The 26,559-nt window shown below is 36.2% G+C and overlaps 1 protein-coding gene across 3 annotated transcripts in view; it reads left to right on the forward strand.

Annotated features, from left to right (window-relative positions):
- EHBP1 (EH domain binding protein 1) overlaps nucleotides 1-26,559 on the forward strand; it is a 279,410-nt gene that overhangs the window by 154,086 nt on the left and 98,765 nt on the right. For all 3 annotated transcript variants that reach the window (XM_081941545.1, XM_081941543.1, XM_081941544.1), the window contains 3 exons: nucleotides 17,859-18,037; nucleotides 18,627-18,675; nucleotides 24,004-24,879. In XM_081941545.1, the coding sequence (XP_081797671.1) occupies nucleotides 17,859-18,037; nucleotides 18,627-18,675; nucleotides 24,004-24,879 (1,104 nt within the window). The remainder of the gene's footprint in view (nucleotides 1-17,858; nucleotides 18,038-18,626; nucleotides 18,676-24,003; nucleotides 24,880-26,559) is intronic.

Below are 26,559 nucleotides of genomic sequence, written 5' to 3' on the forward strand. Positions count from 1 at the left end.
TCTTTCCCCCCCCAGTTCTTCCCTTTTTTGAGTAATAATGCCCATAACATTCTGAGGAGCAGGTTATTATGTATTTATAGAGAACTAAATGCTGTTTCCTGCTTCTTAAATTTTATATAGAAGATAATTATGCTGAAATCAGTGAGTCTGGGTTCTGTTACGTCATGTTTTGTATCTTAATGTTTGTGGTTTCTGGAAGCCTAAGAAAAAGTCGCATGACATCAAGGACTTCTTCAAGATGTATTTTAGTTTATAAATGTAATTCTCCTTTTTATGGGAGAAAGTCTTTCAAACCACACCACAAACAAAATCAAACCACGCCACAAACAAAATCAAAATGTATAGCTTCCAGACAATGAGTTGCAAATCTCTTCCATTTGGCAGAGCAACATAGGCATGAGCTTAACTATTTGTCCACTAGACTATAGTAATTGTTTTTCAGAATCTAAACTGAAAAAATAGCACCCATCTATCTTTTCCGTAGCCCTCTAATTATAGCCTCCTTCTGTACCCTTGAGAGAGTGAGACAAACAGTTTGGGCCAGAATAGCACCAGAAATAAAAGCTTGTGGGGGAAAAGCCAGCAGATGGGTTAGCATGAATTTAAGGTATACCTGTACAAAAATAATTCTAGCGGTAGCCTCCTACATACAATTTAACCCTCCAGGATTACCTGGTCACCTTTGGGTTGTTTTTCAGATTGGCCTGCAGGATAGAAATCGCTTTTTCTGACATTTCTGTGGAAGTGGCTGAGAGGATTACTTGTTCTTTAATTTACCTAATTAGGCTACTGCTGACGTGCTCAGCATTGATGAGAAAAGAGGTTGATGGCATTGAAGTGGTGTGGGAGGCTTGCCCTGATCAGCCTCCTACAGCTTTCAAATGTGAAGAGATCTGGGACAAGGACACTCCTGAGCCCCAATGGTTTCATTTTACATAGGTAAACATAATAGAATAGTTATAGCCCCTCCACCAAAAGCATCACTGGTGACTGTGGTCCAATTGGTGGCTAGGTTTGCATACCTTGATTGTTTTCCCAATGGTTCAGATATCTCCTGGTCATGAATGGTTTTTTTCCCCCAAATCAAAGAGGATAAGTACATTTTAATTTATTTTTATTACAGCACTTATATCAAACTGGTGTCAAAATGGATTTCTTCGAGGGCCAGATCAGCATTGTAGTTCTCTTCCATGGGCTGGCAGTGGGGGGAGCACCGGGGGGGGGGAGATGCGACGGATACCCCCTGCAGCACCCTGCCAGCCAAAACGGGGTGCAGGGATGCTACATGCTGCCCCCTCTTGCCCATTTTCAGCCTGAATGGACTCCCACGGCACTTTACTGGCCAAATTGGGGCATGTGGAGGCCGAGCGCGGGACCCCCGTGCCTCCAGCAGCACTCTGCTGCACAAAAATGGCCTGTATGGAGGCTTCCCGAGGCCCCTGCACTGTCTGTTTTTGGCCTCCCCGGTCTCCAGCAGCACTTTGCTGGCCAAAAATATTTTGTGCTGCAGGAGGTCGTCTAGGCTGAAAATAGGCTGCAGGGCTGCACACGGCCCATTTTGTCCATTAGAGGCATTGCGGGCTGGTCCATTGATATTTCCAGGCTGGCCCCATGGACTGGATTTGAACACCCTGTGTTCTGGATCCAACCCGCGGGCCTTGAGTTTGACACCCATGATTTATATCCTGCCTTTTCTGCTGGCATAAGTAGTCAAGTGGTATGCAACAATCAAATCAAATGTAAAATATAAAAGCAAAATAACACAAGCACAAAGTGAGCATAATTAGAAATAAAAAAGTCAGCAACGGAGATATGTTTGTGAAAGTGTGGGAACCCCAGGATTTTCTTGGGGAGAACCCATGAGCCCCACATGATGAAGCCCTCTCCTTCCTGTGACATTGCTAAATGACTGACAGTAGGGATATCTTTTAGAAGGTCTTTCTTGCTGACCCAGTTTGGTTGATAGAGGAAAGGTGATCCTGCAGATTCAGACCAACACCTTAAAAAGAAACCTTGAAAGTGCAGAACTCAATCCCTGAATATTGCGTGATAAGCAGCCTCCTATCATGTTTTATACCAACTGCAATTTCCAAGTACTTTCCAAGTCTTTTCCCTAGCTATCCATTTGCAGTCTACACCATCCTCCTGAAAAATTGCTATGTTGTCTGCTGCATGGATCCAGGGCTTATCTCAGACACCCATATGGTATACTACTGCCTACCCAAACCCTTGCTGATCTCCTGACATTTTATTACTTTATTTTGTTATTTATACAATTAATTGCCCTCGTTTCATTGTAACTGTAATCCTAAAATAGACTACAAAATAAGGTTAAGAATAAAGTATGGCAATTGTACAACCTATTCAAAGATTGAAATCACAAAAACTAACACAGCAACAAGAGGCACAGGCAATTAAAAGTTTTAAGCTAGTTGTAAAAATGTAGGAGGATTTTGCCTAAACCACAACTGAACAGGGAGGAATTCCAGAGTCAGTACATTAAAGTGCCTTCTATTGAATTACTGTTCTCAGGAATAGCAGATTCCCAGCCATCACTGCATGTCAAGAAAATTGACCTTAAAAATCTTAATGAATGGGATGGATATATGGGAGAAGACATTCAGATGTCCAGGTCCTAAGCGTCATGAATTTGACTCAGTAACAAATTGATAACTGGTTTAGTTCCTTCAGGCAGTTTTTATATATTTAGAGTAGTTAGTATTTTCAGTACTAACTGAGGCATTATTTACTTCTCCATCTTTAAAACCACAAAAGTAACAAGGAATGGTTGTGACAGTTGAAATAGATAGTGCTGAAAAATATAATTGGATTCCATGGAAACCACTTGATGCATTAGTAAAAGCACAATAATGTTTCTACATTACAATCTTGAAATCTTGACAGGCATTGTTCATAACCAGACAGTCTTACATGATTTTGCAGATGTTCTCCAAATATAATAGCAAAATTAAACATAATGAAAATGTATCAAAATCTTAGCAATGTTTCAGCAAACTTCCTGAAAGATTGCATACGTTGTCACCTGAAGATCTTCAGAGGGTAATCCCATAAAATTGTGTGGGGGGTGTGTGTGTGTTGTGTTCCTAGTAATGTTTATTAATTTTGAGTTATAATGAGGGGAAAAATACTGCATAATTCTGTGGACAAAAAAATGTAAATATCAAATTCTTTTTTCAGCGTTATATAAATATTAAGTAAGAACACAAACTGAATTAAATAACAGCAGAACTAATCCTGTTTCAGTAGATTACATATGGCTGATTTTGTCTTGGCTTGGAAGCTAAACAGGGTCATATTTGGTTAATGTTTGGATGGGTAATTATCAGAGAATCCTAGAACTGTGGTCTAGAAAATAGTGCAAACAATCTCCATTCTCTTGCTAAGAAAACTGCATGGATATATCCATGAAGTCAACATGACAAGCTCAATTTGAAAGAGATTTTACTTTATAAGTAATTTAAACATAAAATGATTTTTTTTAAAGAAAGGAAAGGGGAGATGACTACAGAGCACTGAAGAAATTATTCCGATATCCTCTTTGCTTCTCCCATGTTGGAAAGGTGTGTTTTGATGCATTGATAAATTCCAAACACTGGAAATATTTACCAGAGACATTACACATATGCTTCCCAGCTGTAATCTTTTAAAAGTTCTGTAGACAAGCTTACATATTTCAAAGTAAAGTATATTAATGGTAGAACAAACCCAAATTATGTAACTTAATGTTCTGAACTTCCGATCACAGGCAATCTTCACTAGCCTTTACTGCACATCCTTTGAGGGATCCTGTAAAAATGAAACCATAATGTTCTGTTGTGTTGATTGCATTTTAAAAGACAGCAATTTTTTTAAAAAAACTTTCCACTGATTTGCAAAAGGTCATGTATGCTTATTATTCTAAAGCTTGCATAAATCAATTAATTAATAGATTAATAAATATGTTAAATAATTCATAATCTCAATTTTATCTAGGACTCTGAATTTTTCTTAAACCATGAATAAATACCATGCTTCAGGGGCAGGAAAAACACAGAATAAGTTGAACAAACAGCTATGAAATGTGTTATCTGATATATCGTTTGTTTTTAAATTCTATGCATGTTTTAAAGCTGCTTTAAGTTTATCAAACTTTTCTAAGTTAATTACACTGTGGAAGACCCTGCTGCTCTTAAATCAGAATTATCCGATAATATTGTAACCCTTTTATATGTAAAGAGAGCTAAACTGTAGAATGCTTTATGCATATATTGTTGTATTTTTCGTATATGTCTTGCAGCAATAAGTACAGGTATTTAAACTGATGCTATGTCAGGGATTTTATTTGTTTATTGATTTGATTTCTATACCTGCCGTCTCAGTCAATGACTCTGAACAGCTTATAATTCAAATAATAAAAACACTAAAAATATTTTAAAACAATAAAACCACTAAAGCAGTAAAAACATGCACATAAACCAACTATAAATAAGAATTCTCAAGTTTTATCCCCCAACAAGTTGAATTCTGTAGTTATTATTTTTACCCATAATTGATCTTAAAATAAACAATAAATGATAACGTTAAAAGCAAAGAAAACTAAAACTAGCTTTTCCACAGGCTACTGCAGTTTATAAAGTGAGATTCTACAAGATGGCTCTGCCAAAGAAAAATGTTTACAAGCTAATACATTTATTTAAATAATGTGGAAATGAAAAAAACATTTAAAACATCTATCCTGCTTCACTTCACTTTCCTACCCTAGCAAGTATTCAGGACAGCTATATAACTCATCTTCAGAGTTCAATTCACATTAATCACATTTATCTTGCCTTGGATTCTCAAATTAAATCCTTAGAACTTGTTATATGTGAGATAAAATTGGAAATTGCCCCATTTCAAACAAAATGGTATGGATTTTGGCTACTTCAAGTTAAGGCTACTCCCAAGTTAAGCATCAAAAGTTTGCTAGTCCCAAGTAAAGTCTGCGAGCTGGATGCAATGTTCAGAACAATTTATTATAATCTACAGATCAGATTGTTATAATTTTAGCATTCACATTAATCAAGGAAGTTGGTCTATACTTGGCATATAACATAGGAAAGTCATCTGCCTTGGAAGAAGTATAATAAAAATCACATTAAAAACTGAAGATAAGAACCATTAGGAAAAGCTTGATCATATATGACTAATAAAATAGATCCTGGGAGAGGGGATAGTTTAATTTTAATGCTAGTTAACTGCAAATCCATTACCACCAAGAGCCTTTCGAAGACTCGTAGAATTAAGAGCCATGGTAGCACAGTGGTTAGAATACAATACAATACAATAGTAGAGTTGGAAGGGACCTTGGAGGTCTTCTAGTCCAACCCCCTGCCTAGGCAGGAAACCCTATACCGTTTCAGACAAATAGCTATCCAACATCTTCTTAAAGACTTCCAGTGTTGGGGCATTCACAACTTCTGGAGGCAAGCTGTTCCACTGATTAATTGTTCTCACTGTCAGGAAATTTCTCCTCAGTTCTAAGTTGCTTCTCTCCTTGATTAGTTTCCACCCATTGCTTCTTGTTCTACCCTCAGGTGCTTTGGAGAATAGTTTGACTCCCTCTTCTTTGTGGCAACCTCTGAGATATTGGAACAATGCTATCATGTCTCCCCTAGTCCTTCTTTCTCTTAAGCTAAACATACCCAGTTCCTGCAACCATTCTTCATATGTTTTAGTCTCCAGTCTCCTAATCATCTTTGTTGCTCTTCTCTGCACTCTTTCTAGAGTCTTCACATCTTTTTTACATCGTGGCGACCAGAACTGAATGCAGTATTCCAAGTGTGGCCTTACCAAGGCATTATAAAGTGGTATTAACACTTCACGTGATCTTGATTCTATCCCTCTGTTGATGCAGCCTAGAACTGTGTTGGCTTTTTTGGCAGCTGCTGCACACTGCTGGCTCATATTTAAATGGTTGTCCACTAGGACTCCAAGATCCCTTTCACAGTTACTACTACTGAGCAAGGTATCACCTATACTGTACCTGTGCATTCCATTTTTGTTGCCTAAATGTAGAACCTTACTCTTTTCACCATTGAATTTCATTTTATTAGATAGTGCCCAATGTTCAAGTTTGTCAAGATCCTTCTGTATCTTAAGCCTATCTTCTGGAGTGTTGGCTATTCCTGCCAGCTTGGTATCATCTGCAAATTTGATGAGTTCCCCATTTATTCCCTCATCCAAATCATTGATGAAGATGTTGAAGAGTACTGGGCCTAAAACAGAGCCTTGGGGTACTCCACTGCATACTTCCCTCCGTGTAGATGCAGTTCCATCGAGGACTACACGTTGAGTGCGGTTGGTCAGCCAGTTACGAATCCATCTGGTGGTGATGCTGTCTAACCCACATTCTTCTACTTTATCTAGTAGTAGGTTATGGTCTACCTTATCAAAAGCCTTACTGAAGTCCAAGTAAACTATATCAACGGCATTCCTCTGGTCCACTAATTTTGTCACATTATCAAAGAATGCAATAAGATTACAGTATTGCATTCTAACCTGCTGACTGCCAGCAGTTAAAGGTTGACTCAGCCTTCTATCCTTCTGAGGTCGGGTAAAATGAGGACTTAGATTGTTGTGGTGAATATGCTGACACTGTAAACCATTTAGAGAGGGTTGTAAAGCACTACAAAGCGGTATATAAGTCTAAGTGCTAATGCTAAGTGCTATTACTTATAACCATTTTTTCTCGAAGAGAAAATAAAAGAGGCTACTCATGTGATTCACATTACTAACATACTGTCTGTCTTTGTAGTTATAAAAATTGAGATTAGCTCATCAGAATTTTTTAAAATCTTGCTTAATTGATATTTCTTGCAGCATCTAATGATATCACAAATAAATAAACTTTCAATTAGATGTCTCTTCCCTTCATGTCAGGCATTTAATAAAACACCGTTGACTAAATAAAGTTAATTTGCACTTCAACACTTGGGTTCCTGGGCACACCATGGAGGGGCTGCAGGCACCCATGGGTTCTGCCTTGCCAGCCTTTGCTCTAGGGCACCCTTTGATTTTGCACCTGTTTCTACAGAGAAGTGCAGCCTCAGCCAAAAGCAGACACCCTCCCTCATTCCTGGAGAAAGGAACCACCCGAACACACTGCCTCTGTCTTTTGTGATTCAGCTTATTGGCTCTGTTCAGCCTCTCATTACATCCAGGCATTGAGCATCACAGCAGGCTAGGGAGGAGGTTGAACTTGTGAGCACCCCACTCGTTTGCACGTTCTGGAATCGCTAGCACAAAAGGGACGACAGCTATAATGAAACACCTCCTAAATCCAGATAGCAGCATTATTATTCTGAAATAGGCCCCAATGAGTTAATATTCCACTTCAGGTTGCACTGCTTTAGTTCCTTGTTCCCACTTACAGGTGGAGTTGTAATTGTCAGCTTTGACAAACATATAAAGATATATAAATGTTTATCAATTTGTTTAGGATTGCTAGACACTCAATGAATTCCACAGATTTTATTTGATTTTTGTAAAAGAAAGGGCTACTTCAGTAGTATCAAGTCATTTGTATTGAATAGCTATAGATTAAAATGGAAAGTTTTGTTAGAATAGGCAAGAGTTTCCAGGAATTAGATAACTTGTAAATTATCTTGCAATAATATTTTGCTTTGCATACAGTTGGACATTTAGACTAGTTTTTGTTTTTATTTTTTATGATTATCCTTTTAACATTATTTGGAAAGGGTTGTTGTTGTTTTCTATCTAGTGAGTAAATAGAATCTTAAGGGTTTTTAATTAAATTTTGTTGAGTTGCAAATAATTATAAATAAATTAAATGAAAATCTCTTTAGGTTTACATTGCTGTGACTAGTTTTTGGTACCATGCTAATGACTCCTAAACCTTTTAGCACTGGAATCAAGCCATTTAAAATGAAATATATAAACACTATGGTGCCTCATTAGTGCAATGTCTTAGATCTATTCTAGTAATAGATTAATAAATAAAGCAAGCAAACCTTTCATATGCAATGGAAGAAAACCTTTCATTTCCATGATCATATCTCATCTATCACAAACCATCCAAGATTTTCATTGACAAAACAGTAAATATATCAGTTAAGAAAAAAAAAGGCTGTACAGGTAATAAAAAGTCTATCCTTTGTGGCTGGTTCTTCTCACAAAAATCTTCCTGATTTTTGTACTGCACTTTTCTGGACTCAATACATATAAATTCATTAATAAATAGTGTATGTATAAAAGTCTATACATAGTTAACTCTCACTCTTGTCATGTCATGAATCCATAGAAATCAGACTGAATCATTTCCACTTTAAATCAATTTAAGAGTATATTCTTGCATTCTGATATTATTCAACCCAAAATAATGGTTTAGCATTTGAAAATTAAACACCATAATTTGTCTTAAATCAGCAAATGTTCCCATAATTCCCAAAATTTAGGATTAGTTTACACATAGAAACATTTATATAGCATTAAAACACAATTGCTATACCATTATAGCAGGGGTGGGTTCCGGCAGTCATTATTGCCGGTTCGCGTGCATGCGCAGTGCAAGATGGCGGTGCCATAGGCCACCTGTAACCAGCTCTAAATATACAATAAAAAGGCAATCAATGTTGTTCATCTCTGATAATATAATGCTAATGACATGCAATGAAAAATTGCTATGTATATGTTCAGTTAAATGTATGTCTATAATGCAGTGGTGGGTTTCTACTGGTTCAGACTGGTTCAGCCGAACCAGTAGTGGTTTGACGACCTGGGTCGCTGGAACCAGAAGCAACCCAGGCATGCCACCGCCCAGGGAACTGGTTGGGGGGCGTGGCATGCCTGGGTTGCTGCTGGTTCCAGCGACCCAGGTCGTCAAACCACTACCGGTTCGGCTGAACCGGTCTGAACCAGTAGAAACCCACCACTGCATTACAGACATACATTTAACTGAATATATACATAGCAATTTTTCATTGCATGTCATTAGCATTGTATTATCAGAGATGAACAACATTGATTGCCTTTTTATTTTATATTTAGAGCTGGTAACAGATTTGCCTGCAAAATTAGCAGTGCATACCTTATAGATATACATTTGAGTTCAATATTATATTTGTGTCAAAATCTCATCATATTTCTTAATATTAAAATTCCCTGGGAATTTTCTCCATTCTTTGCATAAGACAGGGCTGTAGTTAATGTTTTATGCATAAGTATGTCCTATAAACAAGCAGAAAGATACTCCAAACCAAGAAGGTAGAATACTATAATGCACAGGTATTTTATTACACACATTCTAAAGTGCATTATTTAAAAGAATGTCAATTTAAATTAAAATATTAACCAAACTTGAATAGACACATTAAAATATGAGTCGTGGTAATTCCAAGGGAATAATGCTATACCAGATTGGTAACCATTGTACAATAGAAATAACTAATTATGTACCATTGATTCAGTGTTGACTCATAACATCCACACAGATAGATTTTCCCATGACAATCTGTCCTCAAGTTGGTCCTTCAGGTTTTCCAATGGTGCACTCATTGCCATCTTGCATAGATAAACCAGACCTTATAATAAACATTATAAATATAAAACTAAATTAAATTAATTAAAACTAAGTAACATGTAACATAAAAGCCAGAGAGGTCTGTCCCTGAGGTCATTGCCAAGCCAGAAGTCTCAAGTCCTAACTCAGAGTAATACCCCTGTTCTTCAGAAATATGATGTGCAGGTGGGAGGGAAGAGTTTTATATCCCAAAAGGAAAAAAAAAATTGTCCTGTCGATTTTTCTGACACTGGTGAATTTTGAAGAGAGCTTTGAAGGCTGCAAGAACAGTACACATTGGTGTTCTTGTAATCTTTTAATCAACAGCTCAATTTAACTCAGTCTAGTTAAATGTAACTTAAAAGTCAAACTATTCTCCAAAGCACCTGAGGGTAGAACTGGAAGCAATGGGTGGAAACTAATCAAGGAGAGAAGCAACTTAGAACTGAGGAGAAATTTCCTGACAGTTAGAACAATTAATCAGTAGAACAGCTTGCCTCCAGAAGTTGTGAATGCCCCAACACTGGAAGTCTTTAAGAAGATGTTGGATAGCCATTTGTCTGAAACGGTATAGGGTTTCCTGCCTAGGCAGGGGGTTGGACTAGAAGACCTCCAAGGTCCCTTCCAACTCTACTATTGTATTGTATTGTATTGTATTGTATTGTATTGTATTAAAAAGTTTACACTTGGCCAGGAACTCAGGTTAACTTCAGTGTTTCCCATGCCTGTGCGTATGTTTCAGGATGTACTCACAGAGGCCAGCCATTTGTCAGCCTTATAGTGTTAGGAGAATCTCTTCTGCCAGAACAAAGTGCAACTGTGATTTACTATCAACTTCAAGCAGTGTTCCCTGAAGAAAAGTCAAGAAGGGAGATTTATAGTCAAAGGAAAAGTTACACCCTCAACTCCTGAAGCAATTGCATGAGTTAAGACCTAGCAGGACAGCCTCTCAGAATTTTTTAAGACCTGGGGGAATGCAAGCATAGATAAGGAGTTCTTGCTCATGAGTTTCTATTTACTGTATTTTTCTGAGTATAAGGTGCACCTTTTACCCCCATAAAAGAGGGTGAAAATCTGGGTTATACACTGAATACAGCATTTTTGGCCTACTGAAACCCCATCCCCTTTGCAAAAATGGACCTGCAGAGGGTTTGGAAGGCTTGCAAAGTGCTCCTGAGGGCTGGGGAGGGCAAAAATGAGCAAAAAACAGGCCATTTTTGCTTGTCCACCCCAGCCCCCAGGAGCACTCTACAAGCCTCCCAAAGCTCTGCATGCCCCCGCTTTTTGTGTGGAAAAAATGAGGTGTGCAGAGAATTTGGGAGGCCTGCAGAATGCAAAACTTTTTTAAAAAATTTACCTCTTCAAAATCATCTTAGACTCCGGTGCGTCTTATAGTCCAAATAATACGGTAATTTGAAACATTTATTTTTATGTGTGTGTGTCTGTGCGCATGCATGTGTGTGTGCATACCATATACCTTCCTACTTAAACAGCACAAGTCACCGTGCCATTATTGAAAGTATGAGTATGAACGTGAGCTGAAGATGATGAGGGACAAAAATTGTAAACATATTTTACAATTCAATTACAGCAATTCAATCCTTGCTCTGAACCTTTGCAAGAGGCAGATAATATCTCAGAGGAAGAACTTCTGAGGGTCCTCTTCCCCCCATGAGCCATCTCAAGGAAACAGAGGCTTTAACTCCATACAAGAGTTGGCTTCTGGTCTGTTGCTAGGAAAGAATAATGATTCTTAAAATATGCTCTATGGAACTCCCACATTTCCTCCAAATAATTTTAAAATATTGTGCGAATTGGACTCAAGAGCTATGAAAAATCTTTTACAGATTTTAGATCCTTTCAGTTTCACTAGCCAAAAAAGTATCCTGTCACAGAACCAAGAGGAGATGATGGGAGATCCTTTCACCGATGTTGCATTTGACCCAAATGGAAGAGGAGAAAAATCAGAAGATTTTTGGAAGAAAGTTCACAGAGAATGTTAGTAATAATCCCCCCCCCTTTTTTTTCCCCTTTCAATACAGCTTTCTGCAAGTGAATTCTCAACACTTCCTTAGATTGAATATGGAAATAGCTGAAAGTTACATTGCCTATAAGGCTTTCATACTCCAGCTATTGACGAAACATGTTATTATGCGCAAGCTCATACTTGCCACGATGCCTCATCAATGTGTTGCATATAAAAGAAAATGAACAGAATTTTTAAAACATATTTTATTTCAATATTTTCTTTCCTGAAAAAAAATCATAGCTTTTTTTTAATTGTTGGATCTTTTATTTAAGGAACAGTAAACAAGACAGTTTTAAAAAATCCAACACAACAGAGTCTAAAACTTAAAAATATAATTCTACAGTTATTACTAAAATTAACCACTAGAAAATTCTGGTGAAAGAAATATGTTCTTGCAGATTTTTCAAAAGCTGAGGATAATGGGGAAAAAGCTTAACTTGAAATGTATTTCAAGTGAAACTTGGGAATGAGCCCTTTCCCTCGCATGCCTCCAATAGTTTCAAGATTCACGATGTGGAATCTTGTGAAAAAGGGCCCATTAGACCCTAAGCTGTTGTGGGCTAGTATCACTTGAATGTACAGAGAATTCATGTTGGTTTGATATGCACATTTCCAAGGAGTCATCCTAGACCAGGTCTAAGGAAGGTGTTTTCCTGTTGATGACGTCTCCCAAGCTGGATGGAGATGATAGTTATTTGAGCCATTCACCCACAATGGCCACCAGTTTCTCTTCCCTTCAAATCATTGAATTGATCTACATTTAAATTTTGATTTAAAAAAAATACATAGTTGCTTGTCTGATGCAACCTGTAATGTTCATATAAACTTAGGACCAATTCATCTGCTTGTTGCATGTAGTCGTGACAAATGATCTAATGAGAAATAAGCTGGATCTCAGAGGGATGTTTGTGTTGGATAGCAGATTTTTATTGCATTTTTCATCGTTCCTGTAGAATGGGCAAAAAGGCCTCCTATTACACCACTGTATTCACACGTCAATCTTGCCAAGGAACAAATTATTAATGTTCTTTCACTGCCCCACCCTATTATGACAAGGAGTTTCACCTATCCATCACCACCCAATAAGTAATATAAATTGCAAATCATTGTTTATTTGTTTATTTTCTACTTAGAGCAAATAGTAGTACCTAGTTAAGGTACTACTAAGCTTGAAAAGCTTAGTAAAGTTAGACCTAATAAGTAAGGAAGGGAGTCACCTCTCTAGGGAAGGGAGACTAGCAGGAGATCCCTAAATTGTAAGCGAGAATCAAAGAATTCTGGAAGACTATCGTGGCAAACTGCTTCCTAATTGTTGTTCTAAATACTAGAATTGATGTTCCATGAGGACATCTCATGGAATCAACAGTCTTGATTCAAGAGACTTGCTTCTGGTGCTTGTTAGAGTTGTAGCCCTTCTTTCTTTCTGATGCTTAAAGTCATCTATTGCAAAAGGTTTTCTATCTGTACTTTACAACTTTTGCATACATAAAGAGAACCTAGTTTGTAACCTACAATTTGATCACAGCAACAATGAGGTGAACAAAGGGCAGCTGGCATGATGGACATATTTATTTTAATTGCATCATATAGTTCTTATATGTTGAAACGAGCACATGTTGTTGGAGGTGCAGAACCATTGAAATGTGAAATAAGGATGACAATGAAATTGCAGCCTAAATATAATTAAAAAGTGTACAGAGAACTCAGCAAGCTCCTTGACTAAGAGGGCATACTTCTAGCGCTTAATACATTTAATAATTTCCTGGAGCAGTTAGGTATCATATATGGACTTCTCCCATTATGTTTAAGCATATCTTGAAAAAGTAGATTCAAACTTAGCACATTCATAATTTAAATAATTTTCCCAGAATATGATTGATTGCTAACTCTCAAAAATCTGAAGAATTTCACCATCATTGTCCATATTTTTCAATATCAGCAACATGGCTTGTATTGAACATATATCTACCCATCAACATTTCAACTGAACACCGAATATTGTATTTAGCTGAAAATAGATGTTATAAACAATTATGAGCTTATATCAACTTATACCTAGACTCCTTTTTAGGTGTTAAAGCACTTTTTTGGGGGTTGCAAGTGTAAAATAAATGCAACTCTAGGTGACTACATGTCACATTCTTGGCAACAATACAGTGAGAAAATATTTGATATTATGTTCTTACAAGGTTTTCTTTTCTTTTTTAAAAATTGCTAATCTACTTTGTAGGTCTTCTATTGGTAACCCAAATACTAACTAAAAACTACTTAATTTTTCAAGATTGGGTGAGGTCTGATGGATCTGTAAATGTCTACCACTTAAAAATTACAAAAAGTATGCCACTATGACACAGTACAAACCCCTCTCGTTGTACTGATGTCCTAATGTCTTTTGGAAGTATGTGTGTTAAGAGGTTTGTCCTGTAATATCATAAGGCATATTTCATCATTTCCCCCTTGCTCCCTTCCTGCAGATTCCTAAGCTTTGTGCTATCACCTTCCATTCTAACTTTAAAATAGCTTTACATATGCCAACCCAAAGAACATGATTTAGCTTTGTTGAACTGTGAGAGGGCTCCTCAGTTGATTTGTATAAAGCAAAATTTCTCAATTATTAAAACATCCAATGTATGTGCTATAATTAAATTCCCAAGACAAAATACATTTTGATTATGTATGTATCTATATATGTTTATGTGTTTATAAATAAAATAAAAATCCTAAGATGCGAACTTAGGAAAGAGTGTGATTGAGTTACTGCCTGCTTGCCTCTTTCCAATAGATATACGCATGTAGAGAGGTAACTTTGCTTCCATGTTTAAAGTATTATGTCAGTTATAAGCTATGTAGCCTTCTCTGTTTCGCTTCTTCCTTTGAGTGCTCTTCAGAAATAATATTAGAATTATAGTCAGAAAATCCTGGAATACAAGCCAGGACCTATATTATCTGCCTTTCATCTTTGTAGAATAAAAGATCTGATTGCATGAATATCCAGTACCAATTCATGCTTCAGTACGCATAGAGAATTGTTTCTCAAGCTAAATTATTCTTTGCCCAATTGTTTGCCACATTCTGAACATAAGTGATTTCTTACAACAGTTCAATATTATTGTGCAGTCTTACCAAACAGAAGTGGAATCTTATAATGCAACTGCTTGAGGGAATATTACAGATGCTGTCTGAAAAAAAATTGTTATATTTTCTGCTGCAGTTTTGTGTGTCTATTATTCTAACCAAAAATGCAATAAAGTCTGCTATTGTTATTCTTTAACTATTGCTGAAAATATAATGTATTTATTAATAGTAAATAATTTACACATTCCTCTACTGAATCTTGTTTCTTTACTTAACTCTACTCCACGTACCAAATTAAAAAACAGTCACTATTAGATGAAGACTTCATAATGTCTGTAATTACAGAATGCAATCTCCATTTTGCATGCTCTTGGGTGTGGTTGAAATGCATGTTGAAACTGTACCTAGGTTTTAGACATACTAGGCAAGTACTGCTTAGATATTTTGGCACACAATTTTTATTTTTATGATTTCAGTTCTGAGCAGAGTTAATTTGTATAGACAATTGGCAAATCCAAAGAGATGGTGGTTTAAAATACTTTATTGTTTTTTCATTTCCTCACTGACATGAAGCTATTGAATTAACCAATTATTCATTTTCCATTAGAATTCTGCAGTAGAGGTATTAAAATAGTTTTGTCATCAATCATTTGAAATTCAGCTAAAAGCATATGGACTGGGAACACCTTAACTTTTAGAGCTCCAAGACAGGCTGATTTTTTATTATCACTCTGCCATGTGAGTGATAATGATTTATTCATTGTGGGAACCCAGACTATATAACTCAGGAGAAGGAAAGCAATTGCTGGCATTGGTAAGAATATCACTGAAGAACTTCAGCCAGCGAACAAACTTGGGAAAAAGTGAATTTCCATCTCTAGAAATGTTATTTCATCAACACTGCATATTTTCACCTGAAAAAATAATAATTGATAGTAGCTAGGCGAAGAACTGGGTCCTCAGCTCAGTTAGGCCAAAATACTTGTATTTAAACATTTTGTCCAGCTCAGATACCTTACACAACTATGTCTTCATCCAGGGAGCTTTATGTGCTTCTAATTGCATAAAGCAGGGGTGGGCAATTAATTTTCCCAAGGGGCCACATTAGAAATTGAGATTGCTGTGGAGGACTGAACCAATAGGGCTGTGAAGATATATAGGCCCGCATGCCTATATATATGCATGCACATATACAAGTTGGGGGAAAAAAGAATAGCGGTCTCTTTCAAAATAAAAGCAATGCAATTGTATTGCGGGCATGGTGTACATTTATTTACATTTGATTTCTAATAAAACACCAGACTGCAAAGCAAGACACCATGAATTCCCACCTTGGCCATGAAAGTCAGTTTGGTGACTTAGGCCAGTCACTCTCAGCTTAACTTACCTCACAGAGTTGTTAGTGTGAGGAAAATAGGAGGAGCAAATATGTTGAATATATTTGTTGCCTTGAGTTATTTATAAAAACAATAAAGGAGGAAAAATAAATAATAAATAAACAAACAAACAAATTTGATCACATGTGGGCTGGCTGAGAGGGACAGTCAAAGATGTGGCTTGGAGGCCATAAAATGCCCAGATTTGATATAAAAGGCTTATAAATGCTTTGCTTGGATTTTCACTGGAGCTTTAATTAAGCTTTTATCTTAGTTTAGACATTTGAATGCAGTTAAAGAATTGAGGCTCTTTGCCCAACCTCAAATGTGGTTAACCTCGGACCATTCCTTTTCATTTTGTCTTATCTATCCCAGAATAAGTCTTAAATGCTTTGCTGCTTGAAGCTAAATAGAAAATTGCAATGTTCTCCTCTTCTTTGCTTTCTTATAATTATTTGTAAATGCCTTAGGTTTTTATCCTGTACCCACTTACATGATAGGAAGACCCCTTGATTGTAGTTCTTACTTTTACACAGGCTTACCAATTATTAGTTTGTTGTTTTATAGCTAGAGAAATCAATCATTCTTTGCTACTTGTACTTATTCATCATTATTGTAGGCCTACATCCAAGTATTAAAACTTTAAACAGCAATGACATTAAATTTTTGCAAATTACCTGGCATTGTGTATTTGTGCTGCTGAAGGGCATATGCGAGTTACGTAGTATAATCCTACGTTATCTGTGGGTTTGTTTATTTAACCACAGGTTGCTAGTCTAACAGTCAATAAAAATGATAAATTACCTTTGTACTATTTCTGTTACAATAACTGGAAGCAGTTGGCCCCACAAGCACTAAAAGCATAAATCATAGTGTGTATGAAGTTGACAGTTTTAATTGCTTAGCACTGGCATACTTTAGTCAAGTGGGGGCATCATTGGTCTTTGAAAGATAGTCTGGATAGACCTACTTCTTTCTAAAATAATGCCATTGAGAACTATCAAATAACATTTCTTTTTAACCTCTCAATTTGACAGTCTCTGGATGCTTGCTTATTGGATTTTTTTTCAAAGCCAAATAATCACATTAATGTCCATGAATGACCGTCGTCCTTTTTTTCCTTTCTTCTTCTTCTTCTTCTTTACACTAATGCTTGAAAGTTTTGGATGCATTCCAGATGAGCAGCTCTCACCAGTTAAGCACATGTAAGAAATATTTTTAAGTATGAAAGAAATGGCCGTAAGGCAAGAATAATTTTTATTTTTAGAAAAGCTGAAAGAATAGGTGCTGATGTTTCAAAAGGATCCCATTTTCCATCATTTCATGTTGGGCCTTCATTTCATTTTCATAGTATTGCTCATATTTTGACTTTGATTTATGTGTGTATGTCGGTGTGTGTGCAGGTACATGCCTGTGAAATAAATTACGATCAGCTTTGACCTCAGGGATGCTTTTACATGACTTGATTTTGAACAATCTCCATACGGGTGTGTAACATAACTAGACTACACAATTATATGCCTTAAGACTTTAAGCAATTTAGGCTAGTAGTTTCATCAATGCAATTGGCCAGTTCTCATGTAACATTGGAATCCTGTGTAACACATCTTTCAGAGACAAGAGCCAAAGGCTAAGTCTCTAGATAATGACTTGAATTTCTGTCTTTTTCCAAGTTACCCTGATTGTAAACTGACAGCTTTGAAGGACCTTAACTGACATCAAAGGATGCAAATCATCCAGTTAGATCAATTAATGTTAATTCTCATCTCCCATTTAATTCTTTAATGCGTTTCCCATTTTCTCTGATTTTTTTTTCCAGCCAAGCCCATTACCAAGTCCTGTTTTGGGGAGAAAGCCAAATGCTAGTCAGTCATTGCTTGCTTGGTGTAAAGAAGTTACAAAAAACTACCGTGGAGTAAAAATCACCAATTTCACTACATCTTGGAGAAATGGTTTATCCTTTTGTGCAATATTACATCACTTTAGACCTGACTTAATGTAAGTAGGAACATTTTACATTTAAATTGTCCCATTTTTTACTTTTGTTCATTTTCGGTTTCAAAAGTGCCATCTTGTGGAGTGGGTCAGAAATGGGTAAATCACTTTATATTGTGCCATTTCTGAGGCTTTGTTCAAAATCCATACCCATTTCTCATTTTTGTATGCATGTTTTTATTCTTTTTAATCACAGGAAAGCAACTGACTTCAAGATCTTTATGAAAATTAGGTTATTGTTAAAATGAGATGAGACAATAAGCCTGTAGCTCTTATGTGCCATCCAATGATGACCGGATGGCAAATGTGATTGTCATAGCCAGCCTGAAATCCCTGCCTTAATTTCTCTTTTTTACATGGAAAACTTCAGGCAATGGAACAGACAATCTTTATATTTATTTATATTTATGTATTTATTCTTTTAATTTTCTACACTATTAGTTTTCCTGATCGCTGTGAAATTGCTAGTTACTGTACATTGGCGTTTTATGTTAAATTGTAATTGGCTATAAATTGTGGTTTGTTTTAAAAACGGGTGTTTTTTTTCCTATAAAAGTATTTTACATACCCACTGTGCTATTTTCCCCCTCAGTGATTACAAGTCCCTGAATCCTCAAGACATTAAGGAGAACAACAAAAAGGTAAGCATCGGCAGAGGGAAAGGGATAACAGATATAGCTTCAATTCTGGATCACAGAAGATTTTTTATTTATTTTGGAGTGACTTTGTTTTAAAAGGCCACAATTACACCTCCCACCCAGACTGTACTTCTTCAACACATTATTAAGTCTGGTTTCTCATGATTTGTAACATTCATGACAAATGCTGGTTGGAATTTGAGGACCATCTTTGTAGTCCCTAATTAATAGAGGGAGCAAAGGAGAGAAAGTACGAGAGAGCAATAGGTATTTTTATCATCCTATTTTCTTTAATAATTTAATTATAAATAAAAATATCATTGTTCAGTAATTATCTTGACTCAAGGTTTTCTTGGCCTTTGCTTTAATATGAAAGACTTCACTGGTATGGTTATAATAAGCTCTGTTTTGACTTTAGCTTTTATTTAAGAAAGGAGGAGAAGTAGAGATAAAACTTCACATAGGCTTTTATCCACCACAGTCAATTAAGCTAAGCAATAAGGTGCCTTGCATTTTTATTATGTGCAGAATAGGGAACAATTTTTTTTATTGTTGGAAACAAGATTTTTGTAAGGCAAAAATATTAATGAAATATTGTCTGATAGTATTCTGGGTCCAGGTTTATAATCCTCAATAATATTAGGTAATTTAATACCCTTTTGATACAAAGGAAATGAGTTCAGTGGTTTGAGACTCAATCTAAGAATCACAGGAAGACAGGCTGGTACTTAATGCTGCTTTTACTACTCAAGACTCATTGTAGAAATTTCATATTTTAATTTCCATAAGATTCCAGAGCATTGGCCTAGAGGGAATCATTTAAAAATTGCTCATTTTCCACTTGATTAGACTACAACAAAACCAACAGCAAATCAATTGGGTTTGTTTTATTCACTGAATTTTCATTAGATAGTATGATTTTCTACTTTTTTAACTGATTGTTTTTTAAAAAATTTAACACACAACATTCAAGTTTCAGAATGAAAACAAGCTCTCTTACTTCCCTCTTCTTCCTGCAGAGAACAAACGAGAAATCATTTGAGAGAGAAATTCCATATATAGATTTCATATAAGAAACGTATGTGACGAATAAAGTATTCCTTATGCCACCCTATGTATGGATTGCATATGTGTCTTCTCCAATGTAAAAATGATTTTCTTGAAAATAAGTTATTAACTGCAGTTGCAATAACATATATGCCATCTTTAAAAAAAACACACACAACACCATAATGAAGGTTGAACTAGCATGGGATGCTTTTGTATCATTTTCAAAAATATATTTAAAATGTCTACCATAGTAGTTTACTTTTGAACAAATACTTTGAAATCAAGAAATCAATTTAGTCATTTTCATTTATAAAAATTGTGACTAGAAAAAAAGTGGAAATTAATACTGAAATCCTTAGCCAGCTTCTCAGAAGTAGCATTGCCCTTTATTAAAGAAGCAATTGTTTTTGCTTTGCTGTGTGCATCTGTTCATATATATTTTCTTTCATCACTTTGCAACCCTTTGCTTGACAGCTCTACAGAGTGAGCTTCCTGCAGATTTATTTCCTGGTCTCACACAGTTCTGTCCGATAACCTGTGTGTCCTTGATTGGAATGAACACAACCCTGGGAAAAGTAGCCAATAATATATAGAATTTATATTATGATTGTATTATCTATTATGAATATATAACACCTAACCAATTAAAATAATAAGAGATATGCTTATTTAAAAATTCCTACATATTTTGTCCCAGAAATAGACGTAAGGAAAAATAAGTATTTGATGGGTTTGGACTTCAACTGCAAGCATTAAGTTCGGCAAAGCAATTTCAACTTCAATAACAAAACAACATTAGAAGACACCTTGTTTTTCATTATATTTTTTCTGAATAAGATAACTTTTGATATTAGTCATTCTCTAAATATCTATATATGTTTATATCAAAATCTAATACTATCCCACACAATCATGTTCTCCTAAGACATTTCTATAATGTAAAGCTACAATATTGAAATTACTTTTTTCAGTGCAACTGTTATTGAATCTAATAGAATCAATTTCTGAATAAACATGCCTAGGCTTATCTGTAAAAACATTATTAAAAAGAGGAGGCAAAAACATATTTATTATTATGTCAGACCTTGACCAGCGTGTTGGTATGTCAACTTGTTTAGGCAGATTAGTAGAATACTTCTTCTGGTGTTTTCCTTGATTTCACTTGATATTTGTCATTTATCTGTCATCTAATGCCTGTCAATAACAATTAGCACACACCATTTATTTGCTTGTCTTCAGAATGTATTTGGCATTTTCTTCAAGGCCTTATAGCAGCAAAAACAATTGAATGGATAACTAGAAACTATGTTTGTGCTAAGCCAAAACAAACAAACAAATACAGATACCACCCTCATTTTATTTTTCATCAGACGAGGATGTTTTTTTTAAATCAGAACATTTGGAGGTTTATGGCATCTGGAATTTCAATCTTAAGTAGGATTTAAAATTTTGCTTCAAATTCAGGTTTTCTAGCCTACGTTTTCCAGAAATCTGTGGTGTCATCCATATTTCTCCATTCTAAATTTAATAGGTCTGCCAATAGAGAATGAAATAGCAGCTGGCTATTTCCGCTGTCTGGCTGATCCATTTTGAAGCTATTATAAGTTATGTTCAGACTTTTAGAACAATACCCAGTGCAACACAATGCTGCAATCCAACTTGAAAGGTGTAGAAATAATGCACACTGAGAGCTAGACAGTTCTCTTTTTGTAGGAAAACAACCAATGCAATGTAAAAAACTGGAGCTTATTAATAAAATTAGTTTAATTTCCAGTCAGATCTAACAGCCCTTCCAGATTGAAAACCTAGTCATTGAGCAGAGAATGTTCAGTAATAATGTCAGAGTTGCAAAGAATTCTCAATCATAACTAGCATCATGTTTTAATTATTCAAAGCAATCTGGGTTTTTCCTGTCTCTCACAGTCAGACTGTGGGTTTTCATATCATTTTCTTTTAATTATTAGAAAAACATTTTGAAATCGCAAAAACTTGTGCTGTTTTTGTCAGAAGTAGCTATAAAGCTGAAGTTATGCCCACAGTCCCTTTGGTAAAGTCTTCCTTGAAATACAATACTTTTCCCAGCCTTGCCTTGGATAGTAATAATTACCTGTAAATTGAGAAACAGCTGTGATTCTCCAAGACTAGAAAAACTTGATGCAAGTACATTCTTTAATGGAATCGGAGTAGTAGAGTCATGTTTAGCTTAAAGCTCCATAGCAGTTTGATACACATGAATTAATTAGTGCCTATTCTAAAAGGAAAAATAGGAAGGAAGGGAGGAGGATGGATGGACGAACAGACAAACAGGCGATCTTAACACAGCACAGATGAGCTGTTGTTTTCTGTTATCCAATTAACCAATCCAAGCTAAATGACAGCAATTTCATGGCTAATAGAAGGCTGGTCAGCTAGCGTAAATCCCACAATGGATTAGTATCAGATTTCTTTCTATCTTTGTTATCTTAGTTTAAAAACCAGTCTGCATGTCCATGAGTTTTTTTTTCTTTTCTCCAGCTACAAACTATTTTTTTAATTGCTGAGGCTTTGTATGACTCTAAATTCTGCTGGATAGAACAACATCTATTTTAAAATTCCCTGCAATAATTGTTGCTAGCAAAAGATTACAGGAAGCAGCATCTTTTCATTATTGGACTTTATTTTTCCCCTGTACCTGATTGTGTACCTTCTGCATTGGCTGCATTGGTCCATATGGGCAAGGGGTTCTGGTCAGCTGAGAAATTATATTACATTAGTGGGAAAACATCATTGGAACCGAATACTTATAGGACTACAAGGGAAGTTACACCTATACATCACAATAATCTTTTAGTGGATGTGTGTATTAGGATAGATTGTACCATCTTACATTTTTCTGTCAAAAAAGGTTAAATGCTTTGTCTTTGCCCCTAAGACATTAAAGAGAAGAGCTTACTCTTGTCTCCACCTGCAATGGCTCATGCTGCATTTTATTTCTTGATTACACTATGCATATCTCTCCCTCTCCCTCCCTCCCCCCCTCTCACACAGACAGACAGACTGATTGATTGATTAGAATTTAATTTCTATATACCATTCTTCCATAAAGGAAATATCCAAATTGGCTCACAATGCACATAGTAAATAAGCAATATTAGGATATAGAAATAAAAGGAATGCCAAGAACAATAACATATTATAAGCATGTGTGATATTCTGAAAGACATAAACCAAACAAGTCTTCTTAAAATCAATACTTTAAAGATTACTGAGCATATAGCCCAAATGGAATGAATATCATCTTGTTTTGTGATTGCTCCAGGTCACCTCAATTCTTAGCTGAGTTCTCACAGATTGGAGCATGCAATTTTTTATTTCAGGTGAGAATACAAAGAAATATATTATCCTCCACACACAAAATGCTCCATATTGACCATTTGATACTATGGAGAATGGTTGTAGCCTGTGCTACATTTTTCATGTGAAGACACCTTTCCCCCCCCCCCCAGGCAATCAATCAATAAACATTTTCCAGCAGTTAAAAATAGTAGAATCATTAAAATGACATCATCTCATTTGCTAGTCATGTAAGGCAGATTTATAAGAAAGTCAAGTATGTCAACAAGATGGCAATTCCTTCTTGTTCAAACCTATATTGAATCATCATGTTTGAGCACTTAGAAGGTAGCCTTGCCTGAAGTTGCCTTAAAGTTCATGCAATGCTTTTGGTGTCTGCCATTTTGATTCTCCTACAATCCCTGTAAAGTATTATCAAGATCCCAGAGACATGGCATGAAAATTTAAAATATGGATTGCATTGTTGAGAGTGTTGGACCCAGATAGCTGTAGGTGGTATTTAGGGTCAGTGGCAGGATCAATCAGTGAAGCTCCAAAGGGCTTGGGTCATAACTAACAACTCAAGTGTGCTGATCCCTACTGCTAGACCTGACAGCAACATTAAAGAGAGGAGAAATGTAAGTTGAGCTCTTCTGGCTGAAAGACTCATTTTTAAAAAGTGCTTCTGATTTTAGTCTATTTACATGTCTACTTTGAAGTTACTATGTTTTGAATCAACACTTGTTTTGTTTTCAGGATTGTGCTCTAGCTTAAACAAACCATTTTACTGATTGCACCATGAGACTTTTAATGGCAGCAGTTTCTTGTCCATATCCCATTTAAAGCTATTAAATGGTGAAATCCTAGGAAATCTCTTTCAGAATCCTATGCATCTCCTGACAATTCTCATACATTCCAGAGGTTTTGTATATCAAAAACATTAACTCTATTTTTACTTCTTCTTTTAAGGCATATGATGGATTTGCTAACTTGGGAATATCCCGACTACTTGAACCTTCTGACATGGTTTTGTTAGCCATTCCTGACAAGCTGACTGTCATGACCTATCTGTATCAAATACGGGCACATTTCAGTGGACTGGAGCTAAATGTAGTTCAGATTGAAGAAAATAGTAGCAAAAGCACATACAAAGTCGGCAACTATGAAACAGACACAAACAGCTCTGTTGACCAGGAAAAATTCTATGCAGAACTAAGTGACCTAAAACGAGAGCCAGAACTGCAGCAGGCAGCCTTTGTTTTCCAGAAAGACCCAGTATTTGTAAATGACAGCAGAGTTCTAGAGTCAGAAAGAGACAGAGAACCTCAAGATACAGCTGAGTCACCAAGTTTGGCCTCTCCTTCTCCTCCACACAGGACTACAGGGGATGCAGAGCAACCACAAAAACAACAAGGAAGGATTTCGAGAATAGCAGAATCTGAAAAAAACAATACAGCACAAACACAGCCCCTGCTGGGAAGGAAAAAGCTTCTCAAAGCAGACACTCTAGATCTAAGTGATCTCATGCAGATCAGCAATCTAAAAAGGGATCCACTTCCCACAACTATAGATGAGGATATTGACAAAAAAGGACATCAGAATTGTGACACTGACATTTGTTTCTCAGAACCTGAAAAACATGAGCACCTCAGCCTTAGAGATAGTAGAAAATTGGATTCCGAGTTACACGTTGAAAAAACAAATATAGATGTGGGAAATAAATCTGAATGCTCCAACAATAGGGATGTGGATATTAATAAATTAGATATGCAACGGGAGACTAAGCTAGAGTTTGAGGCCAAAACAGTGATACATCCAACAGATCTGCCTGGAAAAACTGCACAGGTAAGGAATCAGAAACTACTTTCACAATAGTATAGCTTCTATTACAATTTCTCCTGCAATCAATTTCAGTAACATTTTGTTATATCAAAATTATGCTAGGGGAGGCTAAGAGACCATTTTCAGCAATAGATAAAGATATTACTGCAGGAGTGATCTAAATAAGATCTACCAGTCCTCTCCTGGGTCAAAATTCTTCCATGAAAAGAGCCCTTTTTTCACAGTTGATGAATCTGGATCTCACCTAGAATTGTCTTACTCCAGTGGGAAGGGAAATACTCATTATACTACTATTAAAAATCCATTACTGATACTCCTGTGTGCCCTGTTAAATATGAGATTGGTGTGGGGGATTGCATTTGCCAACTCAAATGCAAATGGGGCTTCAGCAGAGATGTTACTAGGTAAGGCAACAACTGGTTCCTACAGTCATACTGACCTAAGCTCTACAATCTTCTAGGGAAAGGGTTCAGTAAGATGTTATGAAATGTAATCCCATGAAGAGGGCTCTTCTTCCATTCTCCTAACAAATGGGAGACATATTTGGCCCCCGATTCTCATTGCCTCCTTCCCAGGAAGCTCAACAAAGATTAGTTCTGAAATGAAACTGCCCCAGAGAGCAGAGATACAGGACAAGGGAACAGATGCAGCCTACAGTTCTGTTCTCTTTTGAATGCTAGCCAGAGCCCTTCCCAACTGGGATGGAAGCCACCCTCTTATATCTCTTGGGGAGCTCAACATCAAAGTTGGTTGGTTGAAATCGCTCTCCCTTCCTGAAATCTGCGTGCCCTTAAATCTGTTTTTCCCAAGTCTCTTCTCCTATCTGACTGTTGTCAAACTGACTTTTTAAACAACTGACTGGAACAAATCCTCCCAAACTAGCTACATGACTACAGCACTAGTCTGCTGTCATTATAGTTCTGCTGCGCATAGCAAGTTGATCTCTCTCTCTTCATCCAATTCCAATTCATGTTTCAAATATATGATTGCATGTAAAAAAAGCTGCTTAGACAAATTAGAATTGCTATAGAATATTGGAGGATGCTTTAATCCCAAATATTTAATGTGTACATCAAACAGTGTTTTATCACATATTGCATGATTCATAAAAAAAAAATTAAAAGGGAGATTCAGGCAGTGCAAAGATGCCAGGATCCATGCCTATAGATTATGCTGCATGAAAAAAAGTACTTCTGCATATATTTAAAAAACAGAGGTTATGTTGGGAAAAGGATGCTTGAATATATAATTGAAAACCCCAGGTTTGATTCTAATTTGGTAACATCGTTAATATGTGGCATTTCCTCTTGTTTTGTAATCAACTGTCATCAGCACCTTTTTAATTATTAATCATTAAATGATGATTCTATTTATTGTCAATTTTGTTTGCTTCTGCTGCAGATGCTCAAGACATTGTCTCACTCTACTTATCCACTGGGCAATCTTCATTCACTTAGTATTTTTTACTTCCATAATATTTAGTTACCAAAAACCTTAGAAGACTCTTCTGATATACTGTAACTTCCTTTGCTATAGTAAGTAAAGAGGGGAAGACGATGTAACCAGAGGTCTTTTCCCTAAAAAAATAAACATGACTCCCTAACACATTCTATACCAACTATTCCATACACCTATTCTTGCAGCTGCCCCAGCCTCTCTTTTGCTTGAAGCAAAGCAGTAGAC

Source organism: Natrix helvetica (assembly GCF_964273705.1).
Source record: "Natrix helvetica genome assembly, chromosome: 2".
Taxonomy (NCBI): domain Eukaryota; kingdom Metazoa; phylum Chordata; class Lepidosauria; order Squamata; family Natricidae; genus Natrix; species Natrix helvetica.